The 22,633-nt window shown below is 36.3% G+C and overlaps 1 protein-coding gene across 1 annotated transcript; it reads left to right on the forward strand.

Annotated features, from left to right (window-relative positions):
- Positions 1 to 17,959: 17,959 nt before the first annotated feature.
- On the forward strand, positions 17,960 to 22,495 carry LOC112749626 (O-fucosyltransferase 29). The gene is made up of 9 exons (XM_025797924.3): positions 17,960 to 18,647; positions 18,739 to 18,829; positions 19,121 to 19,197; positions 19,481 to 19,569; positions 19,678 to 19,867; positions 20,043 to 20,224; positions 20,577 to 20,679; positions 20,853 to 21,181; positions 21,863 to 22,495. The coding sequence occupies exons 1-9, from the start codon at positions 18,390 to 18,392 to the stop codon at positions 22,128 to 22,130; spliced, it is 1,587 nt and encodes a 528-aa protein (XP_025653709.1). The 5' UTR covers positions 17,960 to 18,389; the 3' UTR covers positions 22,131 to 22,495.
- Positions 22,496 to 22,633: the final 138 nt, after the last annotated feature.

Below are 22,633 nucleotides of genomic sequence, written 5' to 3' on the forward strand. Positions count from 1 at the left end.
TCATATAGTTGCGCATTTGGCCTGATGACGGCACAAGATAAGTATCACGTTCAATGCTCATATATTTCCTATTTATTGTTTTCTAGTTTTATTGATTATGATTCCTATTGTTGCTAAGATTTTCTAAAAATTAATTCATGTTTAGTGGATTTAGGTTGATTTGGAAAGCTGTTGGTTATTGTTTTCTAGTTTTATTGATTATGATTCCTATTGTTGCTGAGATTTTTTGAAAATTGATTCCTGTTTAGTGAATTTAGGTTGATTCTTGTTTGTGGGTTGTTGTTAGGTTTTTTCCAAACCCAAATGCATGTACTCAGGAGATGATGAATGTCATCAAGCTGATGTACGACCAGCTCTGACCCAGCTACACCGAAGATCCCCGTTGAGACCAAGCAGCGCTGGTTTGAGAAATGGGAGGTAATTACTTTCATTGTTTCTATTTTAATTATTTTTAACTAGTTTATATCCTCTATCATGTTTAATTGAATTTAAAGCTTCTTTGTTGCAGCTGCACTTCATTTGGGATGCTTAGCATGACTTGGCCATCTGGAAGATATTTGACTATGGGATGGGTCAGGGGTTCCCGTAGATGCTGGGTGATGTTCACCATGACCGAGACCAGCAGACACGCTGGCTCAGACTGAAGATAAAAAAAAGGGCCTGTTAACTCATTGGGAGGTCAATGCAGGATTTAGGCATCGGCGTCTCACCAACCGAGCTAATAGGGCATCGGAGAGGTCATCAAAGTACACCGACGGCTCGGTGACCTTCATGAAGATGAAGGCCAGGCTGGCATGTAGTTCCTTTAATATTAATAATAACTTTGATATGTAATCTGTTTTGCATATCATTACTAGGCATTCTAATAATTTTGTATTTCAATGCAACTTGTGTAGTCGAAGTCATTGGACCGCGAGGCCATATTGGCGGAGACTTTTAAGTACACCCGCACGCTAAAGGAGAACAAAGTGAGCTTTGTTGATCAACGATCTCGGGACCATTTTGTGAGTAAATGTACGTCTGATTATCTTCTGCTATGAAACTATTAGATATTAATTGTATATCTGTCTTAGCTTACTAATCACATAGCAACTTGTCTTAATTGCACAGAAGTCCTACACACAGAGACTACACTACAAAAAAAGGCCTATGGCCACGCTTTTTTTTGCCACGTTTCAAAAGCGTGGCCAAAAGTGGTCAATGGCCACGCTTTTGTGTGGGTGGCGATTGAATAGAGATTTGGCCACGTTTTTTCTTGCCACGATTCAAAAATGTGACGAAAAGGGTCAACGGCCACGCTTTTGGAAGGGTGGCAATTGATTAGAGAAACGGCCATGTTTTTTTTCTGTCACGCTTCAAAAGCGTGGCCATAGAGAGAAAGAGGGATGTTTTAAAAGAGTGGCGACATGGTTTCATTACGGCCACAATTACAAAATGTGGTCATATCCTGGTACTTTTTTGGCACACTTTAAAAGCGTGGCCAAAATGTTATTTTTAAAAAAAAACCCTAATGACCTGGCCCCCAATCCCGTTCCCAACCCTAATGACGCTCTTTCAACCCGGTCCCCAACCCTAACGACACTCTTTCACCCTGGCTACCCTAATCGAGCTCACATCCCTTGGTCACTCTTTCACCCTGGCTACCCTGGAAGAGCTCACATCCCCGTCGTCACCGGCACCACCCTCGCTGCGCCGTTAGCCTCTGCTCCCTCTCCACCTCGTCTCCTCGTCACGGTTACCAGCATCCTTACCGTCAGTGTCAGCGTTAGTGCCACCTCTTTTAACCGATTCCTTCCAAAAGCGAATACGACAAGGGACAATGTGGGAAGATGTCAGAGCTCAGAGGCGGCAACTGTTTTCCGCATCTCTTGCTCGGTGTCAATGTCGGTCTTGCCCTTGTTGAAGGAATCGTTGCTTTCGTTGTGTTGTTTCAGGTTCTTCTCCTCTTTCTTTCATGTTTCAATTCACGCCGGCATTGCTTTTCGGATATGAAATTGGTTCGTGCATTTGCAAATTTTTGGGGTTTTTTTAGTGTTGTGCACAATTTGGGGGATGTTTTGGTGGGGAACGGGAATTGAAAAATAACGATGAAAAGAGGATGGGTGATTGGTGTAACACCCTAATTAGCCTAAGTTTTACCTCGTGTCGTAAAGCAAAGGTTAATCAGAGATTACGACAGTTCTAAACTCATACGTATAATATATATATATAAAAAGAATAGTATAATCTAGAAGCCCGATGAAGGATATAGCTCAAAATAGGATTTCAAAAGCACAAAACGTACTAACGAAGCTACTATCTTAAGGCACAAGAAACAGATAAGATATAATAAAAGATAAGTATATAATATCATAGAAAGCTAGCCACGGCTCGCGGAGTTTAAGCTGGCTAGCCATATACAGATATACAGAACCAGACAGTAAAAATAGCTTATACAAGTTTTGTTCTCTCAAATACAAGCCTCTAAGCAAAACAAAATACAAAAGTGAGAGACATATACAAAATGAGCCAAAAATACTGAAAAGAGATATTCGGATCCTCCGCTTTTGTCACCAACTAGACAACTCACCGAGGTGGGTTGCGACTTGCATCTGAAAAACACAACAGAAATATGGTATGAGAATCGGAGGTTCTCAGTATGGTAACAGTGCCCAATGATGTAGGATATAAGACCCCAGGGCGCCAAAGGTAATCCTAAGCTCCATACCCATCACAAGATTCAATCTTAAGGCATACTAAAACAGATAAGCATAATATATAAACCGTAACATAAATAAACCGGGTAATCTATCTTAGGGGATTTCTACTCTAACCAAACACCGCTGTCCCACAGCCTTCACCAACCTATCCTATGTGCGATCCCATCACCACCGCCTACCTAACCTCCTCAGCACCGGACAATCATAATTAATGCAAACAAATAAAACACAGATAATATTCATATACAACAAGTAGGTCAAGAAGCAGGAAGGCATGTTATACAATTAGGAAAACTCAAGTAAACAAAGCAAGCAAGCATATAAAAGATGTACATGATGAATGTCTGCCCTATTGGCTGTGATATCACATGTCGGTTAATGCCAAACCCGACAAAAAATCCGGCCGACAACTCCCGGATTAGTCTCTCTATTGCGCATAAGGAGGAATAATTCCGAGGGAAAGTGCCCTACCACCTTCTCCTTTCTGAGGGAAATATTCTGAGGGAGCATGCCCTACCACCTTCCTCTGGTTGCCGTATGATTCCGTGGGTTAGTGCCCTACCACCTTACAATCAGAGAGAAATCGCATTTTCAGGAGGAATAATTTCGAGGGATGAGTTCCCTACCACCTTCTCCTTTCAAAGGGAAATATTCCGAGGGAGCGTGCCCTACCACCTTCCTCTGGTTGCGAGAAATATGAATGAGAAGTCCAAATTCAACTTTCACATCCGAACGTAGGTGGGAGACTGCCACAACCCCTACGACGGAGAACACTGCATATCGTAATTACATATTCAGTCTTAGAGGCCACTCCTCTAAACACACTTTCCCTCATACTCATCAGAACCATCATCAAGTCATAAGTTCCATTCCGAACTCTCTAGTTCATCAGTTTCTCAATTTCGTTATCAGAAATCACCATATTCACCACTCTTCCTTCTCTCTCAACCAACTCATCTTCACTACACCAGAAACCTAAATCTCTATTTGCTAACTTTTCAAAGTAAAACCCAAATTAAACCTCCTAAGACCTTTCCCATATTCCAAAATCCAAAATTGAGCCCAAGAGTCTTAAAATGGTGTTATAGAAGCTTACAACCTTGTTGGGAAGATAGAATAGTTGAAAATAAAGGAAAATTTGAGAAACAGGGCGTGTGCGTCCGCACAGGGGTGTGCGTGCGCATGCCCAGGAATTTTGAAAGTGTGCGTATACATAGGAGTATGCGTACGCACAGGTATAAAAACTTGTAAGGTCTGTTCATTTGCACAGGATGTGCTAGCACTCCCAACAGACGACCCTTCCCGACTTATGCGTGCGCACAAGGCTGTGCGTCCGCACAGGTTGCAATTCTTCATTGATGTGCGCGCGCACAAGCTGTGTTAACGCTGCAAGCAGTAAGCCTTTACCTGCCTGTGCGTATGCACAAGTATACGCGTCCGCACAGAATGAGATTTTTGCAGGGTTGTGCATGCGCACAAGGCTGTGCGTACACACATATCAGAAATCCTGAAATTCTGCAACTTTACAGAATTTCAGATTTTCAACACCAACTTTGAATGATCATAACTTCCTTTACAAAATTCCAATTTTCACAAATTTTATATCAATTAAAAGGATTTTCAAAGATCTTTAATTCTAGATAAGTTTCATCAGATTTTGAAAATTGAAGCAAAAGTTATTACCAGACAAAGTTTACCAAAAACCAAATTTTACCCAAAATCACAATTTCCATAATTTCTTTGTAAGCACACAACCAAAACCAAACCAACCCATTCCAAACTCTATTTCTCACCCAAATCAACCCTCTAGGTCATATTATACCAAGTTTACCACATTTTCCTTTATATTTCATCATCCTCAACTTCAACATCTACATATCACATATATCACATTTTGATCAATCCCTTTTCTCATTTTCCAACCATATCATCATTTCATCAATTCCAACATCACACAAATTATCACATTTCACTTCTCAAATTCACACAATTAGTCATCATCACCATATCATCATCAAATCACAATAATTCATCATACATCAATATTCACAACTCATCAACCATTATAATTCAAACCTATCCTATAGGTCAATAGTCTAAGTATCCATGAATATTATATACTACATAGAGGAAACCGAAACCATACCTTGGCCGATTCCCTATATGTACCAAAGCCCAAAATGAGCACAAGCTAGGCTTTCCAACACAATCCAAGCCACCAACAATCACCAATAAGCTACAACAAGTTCCAATAATCACAACTTCAAGCTATAACACACATAATTCACAATAATTCAACCTAGGGCTCATCAAACTTGAAATTTCACAAGGGTTCAAGAGCTCTTACCTTTCCCAATAGCTTTGGAAGCCAAAACCCAATGCTAAGCAAGGATTAGAGTGAACCTAAACATCCAAAATCACAAAAACTCACTTAATCCAAAACCCTAGAAACCCGAAATTTAGAGGGGAGGAACTGGGAAGATTTCAAACTTTTCTTACCAGTTTCTTATATGATTTTTGTAAAGGAACACATAGCCGCTGACGGCACGCAAATCGGAGCACCCTAGCTCGAGATATCGCGAAGAGAAGAGATGTGTGAATAGTGTTCTCTTCTTCCTCTCCTTCCCTCTTTCAAATCTGAAGTGTGTGTGTGTGTTTGAGGTGAGGGTTCATTAAATGAACCTTTTATATGTTGGGCTTGGGCCCAACTTGGGCTCGGTCCAACCCGTTAGCGTTTTTAGCCCGTTTGGCCCAACTTCGGGCCAAACCTTTAAAATCAACGCCCGGTTTTTTATTTCTAAAGTTTTTCTAACGTTTTTGACGGTTTTCACTTTTTCTTGTGCGGTACTGGGAAGACTTGAACCGTTTCAACCGGTTCAACTGCCGGTTTGCAGTTTTTCACGGTTTTTCGCAGAAAGCACATTTTCTGACTCAGAAAGACCTACTGAGTCCAGAAATCACCTTTAAATCCTCAAATTCTCTCTCTAACTTTTCAAAATCCAATTTGGGCAATATAATTACTTAATTAACTGGTTGATTAGTTGCGGTTCTTACAATTGGCGTAATTTGAAAATTTGGGGAATTTGTGAGAAGATATTCAAATTTCGAAACTTGCATTTTGAATTTTGATATTTTAGCTGTTATATTGTTTTACAATCCCTAAACTGTAGCCTACTTTTTTTTTCTTGCCCTAAGAAAATTTTTTCTATATATGAATTCGGTAGCTTCATTAGCTAATAAACAGATTAGCTAAGGTTCTCGAAACCTAATAAATATTGTATTGAAAGATATCAAAACCGGGTTAGTGTGATCTTAGCTTGTTGTTAATATATATGAATCTGTAAAGGTATGTCTTCTTATTTGCATTTTAATCTTTACAATGATGGTTGCCTGATGTTCAGTGTTATCAATTCACTTTATTTTAGAATTTTTATTTTGTATACTTTCTATTTTTCTCAAAAATTGCTATACTTTATGGCAAGAAATCATCAAGCATGTGTTTCTTTACAAAGAGTTATTTATCTTGTTTCTTTAAATAGCTATGTAAGTTTAACTTGCAGAAAATGTGTTAATAAGCTAGAATGTGAGTCAATTTTTTAGCATTTTTCTATTTTCTGTACTAAATTTCAGACTAGCAACTGTGATTAGTTGTAGAATAATCTTATGTATTTCTCTTGTGCTCTTTTGGTTGATGCCTTCTATTTTGAATTCCATCTCTTTCATTGCCTGAAGAGTTTCAGATGGAAAATTTGAAACTTGATTATATCAATAAGTTCCACATTTTCAACACTAATGGCCTTCTTTATTATTAGCTTTCCCCTGAAGAGGTTTTAAGTTACTGACTTGATATGATGTCGTTTCTAATGTTGGATAGTGATTGAGTTTTAAGATAATCATACAATCGTCTTACTTATCAATACTTGATATGATGTCGTTTATTTGAACTAATTTTATTCTTGTTCAGCATGGCACTCTCGGGGCACTTGTCCAAGATTCTGTTATCAGCTTCCATGAGACCAGCTTCAACGGCCACGTACAACGCTATTCATAACAAGACTGTGACAATGATAATGATTCCCCTTGTCCAATAGTGGTGTATATTGATTCCCCTTATTCGTTGATGGAGAATGTTAGACTGTGACAGTCCATTAGAAGCTCTTGAGACATTAAGCTCTTGTATGCAAAAGGGTGCTGCACTGTAGTTCTTTGCCTTTACTTACTGCCTGTTTTTCTTCTTCTACGTCGTCGTCTCCATTACGCGCTAGCGTCGTCGCCGCAAAATCACTACCAAAATCATTACGCCGCCGCAACCACCACCCCTTTCTCCGTGAGCCCAGAGCCACTAGCTCTTCCTGACCGCGATGGCCCAGCGTTCCACCGTCGCTAGCGTCGCCGCAACCTTCTTATTCCATCTCCCTCTTCGCTGTCTGAGAAACCAAGAACAAGGCAAGACCCTGTTTTACTGTGCACCCACCTTTCGCCACTGCCGCTACCCTAACGCCACCACTAGGCCGCCACCGTGTTGCTCCGGCCATTCACTCATCATCATCAATCTTTCCCTTCCCTTCCCCTGTTCCAATTCCCTGCTTCCCAGGTTCCCCTTTCATCTCATTTGATTTTATTTCTGTTCGATTAATCTAGTTTAGCTCATTCTGTTTAGCTTGTTTAGTTCAACTAATTTAGTTTAGTTGAATTAGGTGGTTAGAGAATCTGGACTGGTTAGTGGGTGTAGGTTTTGTTTTGTTTACTGCTGCTGTTCGGAATAAATTTGTCTTTCCTCTGAATGTTGCCCTAGATGAACTTGTTTATTGTGCTGTTTTGGTGTTGAATTCTGGACTTGTGATTGCTGTTTATTGTATTTTTTTTCATTGTCCAAAATAGATGCTGTGAAAGTGTTACTGTTTCATTAATTTTTCTTGGTTTGCTGTTGCTGAGTGCTGCTCTGCTTGTTGCTTGGTCCATATTATATGAACTGCAATAATTTCAGTTTGTGGAACTGGTTAAGTCATATGAATTCTGTTTGCTGCTTGCTTGAACCTGGGAAACATGCTATTTACTGCTGCTGTTTAATAAGTGTTGCTGCTTCGTGCCATGTGTTAGCAACTCGTTTCCTCGTTGCGATTCTTTGTGCTTATTATGCATTCATGCTCATTACATCCTTAATCATTGGCTGCTGCTGATTTCTCAATTTGCATTTCCTCTTCTGCTCACTTCCTATGCATGCATATATAATGTTGATGAATTTAATTGTTAAAGCATTCATATGAAATTTGATTTGATTGATTGAGTTTGGGAAATAGCCAATTTACTGCTGAAATACTGTTAGATTTTTCCTAACCTTGTTTTATTAAATGATATTGTTTTGTTTGGTGCAACAAGATTCTATTTATCGGATTTCTGTGTCAAAAAGAATCTTATTTGCTAAAGGGTTTTGGAAATTTCCGCAAGAGTCTCCTTACAAGTCTTGGTCAATTCTTTAATCTCTTTACCTGTTTTATCTTATATGTTATTTTTAAGCATTGAACAATCCTTGATTGAGTTTCGGTTTGACCATAAACTCTCATTTGCTTGCTCTCATTTAAATTTCATTATCAAGTTTCACTTGCAAATTGATTTTGGTAGTGATTTTTTTTTCCTTTGTTATAGCTAGGTTTTTATGATAAGTGACTATATTATTCAGAATTGGTAATTTCAATTATTTCACCGTATCTGATTCCTGTGTGTATTTTTGCTTGTCGTTTACATGAATTTTTTTATGTTTTATTTGATCGAAAATAGAAAATTATGCTAGAAACTAATTAACAAAGTAATATTATTATGCTTTGTGTTTTGCAGTAACAACCACTAACAACACAGAAGCTATTGAGAGAGAAGAAGAACAAGTTTGAAGAGGTTCCGCTGTTTCGGCTTTGCTCCTTCGTCCCTGCTGGTGCCTTCGTCTCTGCCATTCCCTACTCAGTCTTCTCTGCCATTAGTCACTGATTCTGCAGTTTATTGGTTAGTTTCAAGGTGTACTACAGTTTCTATGTTTTTAAGTTTTATAAGGTTCAGAGTGTGACGAAATTAAAAGTTGTGGAGCCTGGACCATAGTAGTAGCTTCATCCACACTGAACATAAAACTTTCATTATTCTTTTTTCTTTTTTTCTTTTTTTCTTTTTTTTTTTCATTTGCACGCCATATAAATTGGACCACATACATCCACATTCCACTATTCTTCTTCTTTTTCCCTTTATATCATTTATTTATATTTATATTTATAATGTCATCATTTTTTTTTTTCAAAAAATTGTTATATACAGTTTTTTTATTTTTCATAGCATCTTTCAATTTATAAGGTTAAGAACTAATTCGTCACAAATTTCTTTTTAAAATTTGTTGTTAGCCAATAGATTATTATATATATAAGAAGGAACTCAAATTTTTAACACTTACTTAAATAGACAATAAATTAATTACTTGACCAACTTAAGTAAGTTTTGTTGTATAATTCTTTTATATAGAAAAAAAAAGCTTTAGATAAAAATGGTTATCCCCTTCACTTTTTTGTCTAAGAAAAAATAGATTTAGAAAAATAATATTTTAAAATTAGAAATGCTATTAAATGGGTCATATCAGTTAAAATAAACCTTATATATATATGAAAACAGTAAGCAATGGCAGTGTAATCTTTTTTAAGATTGTAACATTGCTGGAAATTTGTTAGCTGTTACCCTACGTATGAAGGAAGAAATAGACCTTAAAAATAATGAAAAGCTGAAGGCAAAGCCTAGAGCCTAGTTGAGAGTAGGGAGAATCAAAATCATGAAAGCTTGGACAAGAGAGAATTATGCACAAGAGGCAAAAAAGAAGGGACACTTTCAAAAGTTTGATACAATTTAAATAAGAAGCTAAAACTATCCACTGGCTAAACTAAATCTGATTGTTAGAATGCTTTTATGTTACAAAAATTAAGTTTGATATCAAATCTGATTGTTAGCAAAATTAGTGGGCTGAAGTTTACTGCATCATCTATTTTTCATTTGTGTTTTTTATTTTGCAAGACACAGGTCAAAACAATTTAGCTTGCAATAATACATGAAGTTTTTATATCTTGGCATGAAGTACAAGAAGACTTTTATTAGGAATTCTAATTCATGTATTAGGAATTCATGAGTAGTTGTTATGACTTTGATTTTTGGTATTTTGTTAGTGCATGTTGTTATGTGATCACACACTTATTTTGGTGACAAATTTATGAAAATTGGATTACTTGATTATTGGTCATTGACTAAATTATAAAATTATCTATGAATATATGTAAGTTTTTATTTATGAAGATTAAAAAGGAATTAGGTTACTGACCATCTTTTTCGCCACGCTTTAAAAGCGTGGCCATATGGCCATATCTCTGTCTACTGCCATGCTTATAAAGCGTGGCCATATCTAATCTTTTCGCCACGCTTTTAAAGCGTGGCCATATCTCCTCCTGTTGCCACGCTTTTCAAGCGTGGCCATACCTCTTCTACTACCACGTTTGTAAAGCGTGGCCATATCTCCTCTTGTTGTCACGCTTTTCAAGTATGGCCATATCTCCTCTATTACCACGCTTTAAAAGTGTGGCCATATCTGCTCTATTGCCACGCTTGTAAAGCGTGGCCTTACCCTCCACATACGGTCACGCTTTAAAAGCGTGGCCATAACTCCCACCTACAGCCATGTTTTTAAAAGTGGCAATTTGTAAAAAAGCGTGACAAAAAAAAGCATGGTGATTGGCTGAAAAAAGCGTGGCGATAGAGCAACCGCCACCCTTTCAGAGGTCACCCTTTCAAAAGTGTGGTGGTAGCTCAAAAAGCGTGATGAAAAGCTATTGCCACGCTTTTTTCAGCTTTTCGCCACGCTTTAAAAGCGTGGCAATAGAGCTATTCTCTTGTAGTGCTAGAGGTCGTGACTCAGCCGTCTCAACAGTCTTAGCAAAGTGGGGAGGACGCCACCAATGAATTTGTGGCCTCAGTTGTCGACCCCAATGTGGTTTGGCGTGAGACCGCCTCAGCCCTGTACAAGAACCGCGTATACGGGATAGGGTCGTTCTTCGCCAGCAGCCTCCGCACCTTGACGTTGAAGCCGTTGTCAGGCTCCGCCACCAGTCGATCCGTTCAGCCCGAGGAAGGGATGGATTTGAGGCTCCAGGTGCAGAAGCTCTAGCACAGCTTTCACCAACAGGCTTAGGAGTAACGATTATCAAAAGAGGTATCAGAAGATCCTCACCCGCGTGATGTCTACGGATGAGCTTAGGCTGGAGTTTAGAGAGTCATTGGAGCGGATGCAGCGTATGGAGGCTGAGGTGGAGGTGTATCCGGCCCAGATGTGTGCTGCTGGCATCGACCTTGCTGGTGGCAGTAGTCCTGTTGCAGGTGGTAGCAGTAGCGCTAGTGGCACGGACATCGACACTGCCTCCTGCACCGTCAACTCAGGGCCACGGGACTAACAACGATGATGACTACTTGAATTTGTAGATATTAGATTTTTGTTTTATTGTTTCATACATTTATTTGATGTACTTGACTTTCATTTAATTTACACATTGTATTATTTATTTCTTTTAAATAAAAACTCTTCATTATTTATGAATTGACCACTAATCATGTGAAAAAAAATTTAAATTTAAAATTAAAATTGATCATTTATTTCAATTTTTAAAAAAAATGACATTACCGTTGAAATTATCGTAGGACTAATTTGACGGTAATATGGCCGGAACAACATGTTTTGGCGCCAACGTTACTGTTGAAAAATCCGTTGGCAACCAATTGGGTTTCCACGCTGGTAATCCGTCGCAAAATCTGACGGTAAGTACCGTCGGACAAAAAAAATCTGACGGTAAATTGATAACCATCGAATTTATTCGACGAATTCGACGGTAAATCCAACAGTACTTAGTGTTTTTCTTGTAGTGACCACAGCTACCATCTCTCCCTTTTTCTTCTCCTTATCCTCCCAATCCTTCTCTTGCCCCTGTCTCTATTTGGTTTCACACTAAATCCTAAATATTCATCTCATGCAGAAAATCTTACATCGAACAAACCTTTCATATAAAAATCGATACTTTAAGTAAATATCCATAATAAATCATCAAAATCCAAAAAAAGGACAACTTGTAAGACCATATCCCAAATCAAATTCAAGTATTTAAACAGATAAAATTACTCAATTGAAGAAGGAGGAGGTGTGAGTGGAGTGGTGTAGCGAAAACAGAGAATGGTGGTGGATGTTAGTGATGATGGTAGACGAAAATAATGTTGAGGAGGAGAAAGGAGGGTTGGCCTAGTAGTGTTCTGGTTCGTAAGGAAGAGGAGTGGAGAAAAGAGAAGAAGAAGATGGGCAATTTATTCGATTAAATTGTTGCCTAACATGTGTTGACTTAACGGTCCACGTAGGCAAAATCCGTTAGCTCTAGACGGAGATATTAACAAATGGGGCAAAAGGTCTCACGGAATTAATTTTTAGGGGTCGCGATGACATTATACCATTTTTAAGGGGCGAAAAAGAATTTTGTGAAATTGTTAGTACTCAGAGTGAGGTTTCACTCTATTTTTTATTCAAGGTTTAATTACTTTGTTGGTTCCTATAGTTTTACAAAATTTTCAATTAGGTCTCTATATTTTTTTTTCTTTTAATTTGGTCTCTGTACCAATTTTTTTTCAATTAGGTCTCTCTTGACAGTAATTGGTTTAATTGTATAGGAACTCAAGTAAAAAAAAATAGTGCAGGGACCTAAATAAAAAAAAATTTAAGGACCCAATTAAAAAAATTGGTACAAAAATTCAATTAAAAAGAAAAAAAATATAGGGATCTAATTAAAAATTTGACAAAATTATAGGTATCAATCGAGTAATTAAACATTTAGTCAATTGAGTTTCTATCTTAGGCCCATTTTTGTAAATTTCCTGAAAAAATACTTCTTGTCAGCCCATTATAAAAATGAACCATATTTAACATTTAACCAGTTTGGTACTTTCTGGACCCAAAGTTTTTGGTCATAACCTAATGTTTAGAAGTACTACCATTATCCAGTCCAAAAAAAAAAGAAGAAGTACTAGCCTTATGACAAAAAACAATGTAGTACTACTGTACTAGCGTGATCTAACCAAAAACAGAAAGAGAAAAAAATAAAACAGTACTGATGGTTACCGGTACTTCGGTAGAGTATGCTTCTTGAGAAAAGCTGAAAATAAATAGAATTTATAGTTTTTAATTTCTTTGGTCTAGCATTCTAACTATATATTTTTAGCCAATATTTTTTAACATTATTGACCGACTCCTATCAAGACCAATAAATTTTGTTAGTCCTTTAATATTTATTGAGACCAAACTGTTGTGGTCCCCACAAAAAAGTTAACATGAAAATGGGGACGAAGATTATGTTCTGTCCTTCATCCATATTCAAAACAAAACACCAAATAAGTACTTGCAATGTTCATGATTTGAATGTCAAGTTTGAAATGTTGAAAATATTTTACCTCATTTATTACATTTGACATGAAACTGAAGTGCTTAAATAAATTATAATAATGGCCAAATTTGCCATGCTTACAACTTGAGAGCCGAGCAAAAAGTAAGCCAAATTACTCCATAAACCATTTATACCTCAATTCATTGGTAGTTCAATAAATCTAGATTGTGAGTTTGAGCTAATAATTATGAGCTACTGACGTGAATGCTATTCATCAAAGGAGTCAAGTTTTAGTTTTGTTGTTTAACACAATAGCCCGCAAGTTAGCTATGTTTGTAGTTTGTACAATTTTTTAGCGAAGTAATGAAAGAATTATTTATTTCCATGTAAGATTTTAAGAGTAAATTACGCTAACTTGCCCTGTTTGTTTATTATTTATCGGTTCTCCATTGTTTGGTGTTTCTTTCGAAGAAACAGAAATTTGGTGGAAATGGAATAAAGTCTAACTCAAAGAGGGAACGAAAGGGATAAAAAACACAAGTGCATAGTGGGACCACTGATCATAAGGCTAACCAACCTCTGCACAATTTTATCACAAAGGTCAAGGTCCTTCTTACAAGAAAAGCATCATTATTCTTTTCGACTTGGGATGCATTCTCTTATTTATTTAATTAATTTTAAATCCATAATTCTTGCAATAAATTTCTTGACAGGGGTTCCATTAACCCACAAGCCCCCCCCCCCACAAAAAAAAAAAAGAGAGAAGAGGAAAAAACAAAGTAACTAGGCCATTATTTGAAACAAAGTAACAAGGCCATTATTTGAGGGTGGAAACGCCCCTTTATTTTGAACCTTTTTCTTTTCAGCATTGGTTTATGTTAAAACCACAACCTAATCAAGATTTAAAAAAATGGTTTTCTTTTTCCCTTTTTTCTTTTTGTTGGGAAAGAACCATACTGTTGGGTGCTCTGCTAAGGCGACGAGTTTGAGTTTTTTATATTGGACTTGGAGTTAAGCCCCAAAATGGTCCATGAGATTGGCGTCGTGCACTAAAATCGTCCCTGAGATCCCAATTGCACCAATTACGTCCCTGAGATTGAAAAAAGTGCACCATATTAGTCCTTGACCCATTTTTCCTTAACGACGTGATGACATGGCTGGATGACGTGGATGGTAAGTGACACGTGTCACTCCATGATTTGACCACGTGTAATGATATGATGATATGGTGACCAGTGACACGTGGCATGCTGACGTGGATAGTTGTGCCACGTGTCACAATGTTATTTGGACACGTGTCCGTTTGTGCCACGTGTCGCGACAGTATTGGTCCACGTGTCATCCATTATGTCATCGTTGTAAATGCACCAAATTAGTCCCTCACTTTGCATTAAGTGACTCATTTTAGTCCCTGAAATTGAATGTCGTGCACCAAACTAGTCCCTTCACCAATATTTTTTTATTTTTTTCTATAAATTCAAAATTCTTAATATTTTTGAATACATTAATTTCAATTCTATTTTTTTACATGTTATTCAAATAAAAGTGCTTTTATAAAATATTTTTTCTCTTGCGAATATCCTAACCGTCGACTTGGAGTTGACGTGAAGGTATTTCAAGCACCTTCACTACTATCTCCAACCTCTTTCAGTACTTTTATAAAATATTTTTTTCTCTTGCAGATACCTCTAACCGACGTGAAGGCATTTCAAGTTTTCCTCATTACTATCTCCGACCTCATTTATTTATACTGTAAAGGTCGGAAATGATAGTGAGAGTGCTTGAAAAACCTTCAATCTAGCTCATTTACACATAACGAAAACATGTACTTCATAAGAATAAAAAATATATATATTTTAATTATTGATTTCTTGTTAAAAGCACATGTTTTTTTTATGAAAACAAAAAGTATCCAATCAATCATATAATTATTTTTTTATAATAACATACTTATATATTACAAAAATTACCAATGTTCAATTATTAAAAAAATTATATAATTAAAACTAAAATCTTACAAATTTTTATGAAAGCACTTGTATTTAAATGATATATGAAAAAATAGAATTGAAATTAGTGCATCTAAGATATTGAAAATTTTAAATTTAAAAAAAATGAAAAAAAATTGGTGAAGGGACTACTTTGGTGCACGACATTCAATTTCAGGGACTAAAATGAGTCACTTAATGCAAAGTGAGGGACTAATTTGGTGCATTTACAACGATGACATAATGGATGACACGTGGACGAATATTGTCGCGACACGTGGCACAAACGGACACGTGGCCAAATAATATTGTGACACGTGGCACAACTATCCACGTCAGCATGCCATGTGTCACTGGTCGCCACATCATCATATCATTACACGTGGCCAAATCATGGAGTGACACGTGTCACTTACCATCCACGTCATCCAGCCATGTCATCACGTCGTTAAGGGAAAATTGGTCAGGGACTAATATGGTGCACTTTTCTCAATCTCAGGGACGTAATTGGTGCAATTGGGATCTCAGGGACGATTTTAGTGCACGACGCCAATCTCAGGGACCATTTTGGGGCTTAACTCATTGGACTTGTTTGTCTGTGGATGAAAGTATTTTTAAAAAGTAATATTTTTTTAAATCATATTTGAAATGACATTTTTATATTTTAGTTAACTTATTTTAATAAACAATTTATTTAAAAAATCAGGAATATGAGTTAAAATTTTGGACAGAAAAAATTAGAAATAAGATTTAAAACTTTAGGGAAAAAAAAGGAGAAAAAATATGGCTGAGATGATCGAAAAAAATAGCGTACAAAAAATATTATTGATATTCATTTCACCTAAAATTTTAGTTAGCACTTAGCACGCACTGAAGTACTTAACCTTTGCCGTTTATAGTTTAATAAAGTGAGCTGCGAAGAACTGAAGAGGATACAGTTCTTTTCAGTTTTGCTTTTCCCTTTTAATTCCTTTAAGCAAAGGATCGAGTACATTTTACTTGTTAGAACGTGATCTAGGAAGTAGGAACCATAAATTTGTGAACAGCAAAAGGATATTATATGAAATATGAAATAATATTTGTACGTCTATATACATATGTATAAAGAATAATTTACATTGATATCAACTGAGAGCCTATACAGTTTTTATAACGGAGAGGTTGCGATTTTTGTAACATTTTCGAAATACTCATGCATAAAATTTGGAGTTTTTTCTATGATCTGAATCTTTGTTAGGAGCCAAGTTTTAAAAAAGTAATTTATGAAGTAAATAATGTGGAAATAAGAAAGAACACGAGATTAATGTGGAGATGTGAGGTAGTTTCCAATCTCCGCCTCTAACTAATAAGAAAGAACACGAGAGAGAGACTAGCACCAAGTCTCCGTCTGATAGGCACATATTTGCACACCTAAAAATGAAAGAATGATTCAATTTCTAACCACTCTAGTTTGTGTTGCTCCTTTTTCCTAACTTGTGGACCCCTATCAAAGAATTATATCATTCTTTATCTTTATCATAAAAAAGTAGATTATAAAGATGTTCATCTTGCAGCTTCGTAGTTACACCAAAAATCGCAAGCTCTTGTGCTTTTTGTTTGCCGTGAGTTTCTTTTCATTATCTGTCACCTTCGGTTTTACATTTGCTTGCATCCCCCTCCACCTATCAAAGTATCCAAATTTTAAAACAAAAGAAATCCAATCACCGAAATCACGTGGTTTCGACTTTCTATAGTGACTCACCCACAAATTTGAAAAACTAATTAATTAAGTATGATCTCTTTCTTTTTTATTAAAAATCGAGAATAAAATAAAATCAGTAATTGTATAATGTGTATTGACTAAAAAAAATATTAATTACTTTGATTCTTTTTTATTTTTAAATACTAATGAAAATGTTAAAATTTAATTATATTATCTGTATACTAAAATTAATCACCAATTAATTATTTGTACATAACTTACAATAAAATATAAAACATATATTAATATATATAAAATTGATTGATTTATTAAATAATATTTTTATATATATTATTTTTATTTTTATTAATGTCATCGGTTTAAATAAAAAAGACTGTTGGAATCTTCTCCTTGAATTAGAGAAAAAAAAATTATAAATTAAATTAAATATCAATTCATTAATTTTTCCCTGAAATACACTAGTAATAATACTCTTTCTATATAATCCTAACTCTATCGAATTAATTAGTGGGTCCATCGTAACTTAAATGAACATATTATGGAAGCTATCTTGTATAGATCCTTTTTCTAATCCTATTATAGTTAATCTGTGCTTGGAATTAGCGTTACAGGTGTTGTTCCCATGCTTTCTTCTTCCCATCACATTAAATTCACCTGTTCTGTCTCTCTTTCCTAAATGAAAAATAAAACTACCACGTGTTTCTTCACTGATTCCGTGATTTCTGTTTGGGTCATTCTGTTTAACTCTCCATCTTCAAGTTAGAATATGCTTGAAATTATCACTAACTCAAAAATTACAACTGTATTTAACGTAAAAAGATACACCAACTACGTGCATAAATAAGGCCGAACGTCATCATATATTCATCTTGTTAGTAGTTAATTTAGTTAATCATCATAAAACATATCTTATTGGAATTAGAAAATAAAGTGCAACTTGGGTGAATTTTGAATAACATTATTTAGCTACCATCACTTTGAATTATAGATTAATTCATATTTAATTGACCCATATAATAACAGAGGGGCGATGATAACAAAGAGAGATTAGAGGTGGCGCATATTTTAGCAGGCTACATGTCCACCATATGAATGTGGTGGTGGTAACTATTTAAGATGCATAATATTTATAATAAATATAAATATAAAAATTAATAATTTAATATTAGAAGCAAAGTAGTAATAGTCACCAAAAAAAAAAAAAAAAGAAGCAAAGTAGTAACAGTAATTGCAGAGACTTTGAATCTAGAAAAACGGAAAATGGAAGCGACAGTGATCAAGTATGTGTTGGTGCCTCCTGCTTCCTCAACACACACACTTAAAGCATATCACACTATACTATATACTTTCTAGTTTCTACACTCATCCATACCCAATAATTGCTGCAACAATAAAATCCTCGCAAAAGCCCTAAATAACTTAGGGTTCCTTCAGCTCCAACAAGTGCAACAACATTACTTGCATTCATTGAGTCATTTACGCAAACACCTATAGCAATGGACAACGGGGATTGCCATGAATGAAGGAAACGATGACGGTTAGAGGTTTGCGTGTTGTGTGACCCAAGCAAATGGGAGTAGGGGTGGGAAAGGCGTGGAGGTTCAGCTTGTTGTGGACAAACCTGGCTCTCTCATCGCAACCCAACACCAAAACCAAGCATGTTTGTTGGAGGTCCAATACGACGCCGTTTCACCACAGGAAGCCGATCTGGCGCTCCATGCTCTGCTGGTTCATGCTCTTCGGCTTGGGAATCGTTTCCCTTCTCACCGGTCACATGGCTTCTGATCTCGAATGGTACTCCCAACACCGCACCTTCTACTCCGCCCTGGTATGTTCACAACCAATGTCCTAATCTTCTTTATTTGTTGATTCCACGTTTTAGCTTTGCATGAGAGCCAGAGCCGTTATCGTTTCTGTAGGATGGGAGTTATCGTTCGCCGATTGATATTTGGGAATCGCAGTATTCTAAGTACTTCTATGGATGCAGTGAAAGGGGACGCCGTTTTGCTCGTAAGTCTATTCATTATTAAAATGTGTTAGTTACAGTATATAACAACAAAATTCAAGTGATTTTTCCTTCATGAATTCCCAAGAATTTTAGGATGTTTCGGTTGATGCTATCTTGTTGCCATAAAAGGAGATAAGTAGAGGGTTGTTGCGTTGGTTACTTTGTTTGCAATGGATGTGATTTTGCCTTATTAAATGAAGAGCAACGTTTTGTTATTTTGGTGATCTCTTCAAGATTTTGCTGATTTTTTAATAATTTACTTTCTTTCTTATTTTGGTAATGGGATGAAATAGCTGCTGTGAGTGAACAAATGTCAAATGGGTACTTGCTTATTGCAACTAGCGGAGGGCTCAACCAACAACGAACTGGGGTAAGCAGGAGATGAGTTTTACAATGTAATCATAATAGTAAGACTTTTGTAATAGCTCTGCAGTCTTAGCTTCTCCCCTACTGATTAAGAGCTTAACAAAGATATAAGCTTATTAACAATCTTCTGTAGGCTAATTGGCCCTAATTCAGTGGTTTTCATGGAATGAGGCTTAGCTCAGCTCTGTCTGCCCCCTAATTGTTCTAACAATTTTAAACTCCTTTAGTAATAACTAATAATGAATAAGTTCTATATGTGAAAATGAAAATCATGTTCCTGCATCCAGATAACAGATGCCGTTGTTGTTGCACGAATTCTTAATGCCACACTAGTTGTGCCCGAATTGGATCATCAGTCTTATTGGAAGGATGACAGGTATTCTGCAGATCCTATAATTCTTTCCCTAAACCCGGGTTATAATTATGAGAATCTAGTTAATTATCGTTCTTGTAATAAACTTACTGTTTATTTTTTTAAATGCAGTGACTTCCATGATATTTTCGATGTTGATTGGTTCATTTCTTCTCTTGCAAAAGATGTTACCATTGTCAAAAGGGTCCCCGATAAGTTCATGCGATCAATGGAGAAACCTCCATATACAATGCGCGTCCCAAGAAAATCTGAACCTGAATATTATCTGGATCAAGTTTTGCCAATACTGTTGAGACGACAGGTATGGTCCCATTACCTATTGTAATAGATACTTTTTTTAATACTATTATTTTGCTAGAAGTTCTTTTGTTTCATTGAAATGACTTTCATGAGGAAACTATATTAATTGGTTGCCAGTTTACTGGATGTCTTTATTAAGTTGAATGCACTAACTAACATTTGGGATATTTTTGCAGGTAGTGCAATTGACAAAGTTTGACTATAGACTAGCAAATAACCTTGATGAGGAACTACAAAAACTACGTTGCCGAGTTAATTATCATGCACTGAGGTTTACAAAACCTATAGAAGAAATAGGTCAAAAAATTGTTATGAGAATGCAGAAGATGGCACACCGTTATATAGCAGTCCACTTGAGGTATCTGATTTTTCCTGTTTAGTAATTTCTTAGTGTTCTTGGTAAGGAGACAAGCTTGTATTGGTTGTGAAAGGCGAAAATCATTGTAATTCTTTCAACAAAAGTAAAAAAGCTTTATTCCACTAGGTGGGGTTGATTACGTGGATTAAATAGAAAATGTTGAATTATTACTTCTACTTTGAGTTATTAAGGAAGTGGACGAGTGAAATTCAACTTTATCATGCAATTTATTGGAGTTAATAACAAACTTTATTGTTCTTTCATTATGAAATGGGAAATGGAATAAATGAATAAAGACTTAAAATGAAATGTTTGGATTCTCATAGCACCATTTACAACTGATATATGACAGGTTTGAACCAGATATGCTGGCATTTTCACGTTGTTATTATGGTGGCGGAGAAAAAGAGAAACATGAGCTTGGTGAAATAAGAAAAAGGTGGACAACACTACCAGTAAGACTACAATCCTTTTGACATTTAATGATAAACACTTGTCCATTCAACTAGCAGAATTATGCTGTTTTGTCTTTTCTTAATACTTGCTGAATTTATTAAGCAGTTGAAAACATTCATACATTGTTTATTTATGCATATCCTAAATGAGCCATTGCTTCATGATAATACAGGATTTAAGTGCTGATGGAGAGCGAAAGCGAGGGAAATGTCCTCTTACTCCTCATGAAGTAGGGTTAATGCTGCGGGCACTTGGTTTTACAAATAACACATACCTCTATGTTGCATCAGGTGAAATATATGGTGGGGATGAAACTATGCAACCCCTGAAGGATCTTTTCCCTAACATCTACACGAAAGAGATGCTTGCCGATGAAGAGTTGAAACCTTTCCTTCCCTTCTCTTCCCGCCTTGCTGCTATAGACTACATTGTTTGTGATGAAAGCAATGTATTTGTCACCAATAACAATGGTAATATGGCCAAGATTATTGCAGGTAGAAGGTAAATATAAATTTACTTTGATTCCTTCGTTTTATTAATTTACTACATTACATAGACTTCTTAATTCTGGATAACAAAAGTGATTATCATTAACAAAAGTAAGAATGCTGGGCTAAAAAAACAATGTTCAGCAGCATCAAATCGTACTTAAGTGTGAGCTGTCAGTGATTAGATTCAAATGAGGACTTTTTGTTTTTTGGGGGGATAGCATGAACCAAACCTTCAACAGGGGATCGTAAGGCTGAAGAGAACGTTGGGGATGATGAGAGAAATAACGGCTGCAATGTGGATCTTTTGAATTACAATTAGTTAAGGAGTGCCACAAATATGATTATTCTGTCATAAAATGCTGTTACTTTTGATGCATTATTCACTTTCGATGGAAAACAGGTGGGAGAACTGTAACTTTTTTAAGTTTGTAATTTTGGCAGTCATGTAGAAAATTAGGGATGTAAAAAGTCTGAAAGTACAAGTCAGTCCACACAATGCATCTCATAACTGAAAATTTGAATTTGAATAAGAAGCTCAATGGATTGTAGATTTACAACTCCTGCTTTAAAATCTCTAGTTATTCTCGCCCACATGTACTTCAGTGGGTTATAGATTTTTTACAGCTCTTCCAATTTTGTTGGTTTACTTGTTATCATGCTTCCAATAAACTTTTCATTGCATTTGTAATAGGAGATACATGGGTCACAAGAGAACCATTAGACCAAATACAAAGAAGCTCAGCTCTCTGTTTATGGCAAGGCATAAGATGGACTGGGACACCTTTGCCAAAAAGGTTAAGTCATGCCAGAGAGGATTCATGGGAGAGCCAGATGAGATGAGACCTGGACGAGGAGAGTTTCATGAATATCCTGCCTCGTGTATTTGTGAAAGAACATCTGTGGATGAATTTGCCAGAGATGGATACCGGCCTCAGGCAAATCTGACTGGAAAAGCTTAATTCACCGTGAAGGGAACAAGGGTCTGCACGCTATTAAGGTGAATAGAATTTTGGACCAGGGAGGTTATTAGGTGAGGAAAAATGTTCCCCACACGCTTTGTTATCAGTATCGTTGTGCTGATGGAAGTTGCAATACTACGGCAATCCCGTCTCACTTTAACCCACTGACTTGAAGATCACCAGGGGGATCAAGTGGTTGGTTGATAGCCAAGTTTGGATCCTGAAGACATCAAATACGTTGCAAATGTTGATAGATAAATGCCCAAGTGTAAATTGTATCTAAGCCCTTTAGTGTCGTTTGTCTTGCAACCTGATTTAGTTTCTCTAATTTTCTATCAATCAATTCTAAGTTGAATTAAAGCCAATTTTGCATGTCCGTCCTGAAGCACAGGCCAATGTCAACGGTAACATCTAGAAATTTTATTAAGGAAAACTGGAAAGCCATGCTAAGAAAGCATAAACCGATAAATTAATAGAACACATATGGTGAAAAGGTTACATTG

The sequence above is a fragment of the Arachis hypogaea genome, chromosome 15, assembly GCF_003086295.3.
Source record: "Arachis hypogaea cultivar Tifrunner chromosome 15, arahy.Tifrunner.gnm2.J5K5, whole genome shotgun sequence".
Classification (NCBI taxonomy): Eukaryota; Viridiplantae; Streptophyta; class Magnoliopsida; order Fabales; family Fabaceae; genus Arachis; species Arachis hypogaea.

What these genes read in the sequence shown, in the direction of transcription:
- LOC112749626 (XM_025797924.3), top strand. Translation starts at nt 18,390, where the DNA reads ATGGGAGTAGGGGTGGGAAAGGCGTGGAGGTTCAGCTTGTTGTGGACA. An exon ending in GCACCTTCTACTCCGCCCTG is followed by an intron (nt 18,648 to 18,738) that starts GTATGTTCACAA and finishes TCGTTTCTGTAG; the next exon opens with GATGGGAGTTATCGTTCGCC. An exon ending in AAGGGGACGCCGTTTTGCTC is followed by an intron (nt 18,830 to 19,120) that starts GTAAGTCTATTC and finishes GGGATGAAATAG; the next exon opens with CTGCTGTGAGTGAACAAATG.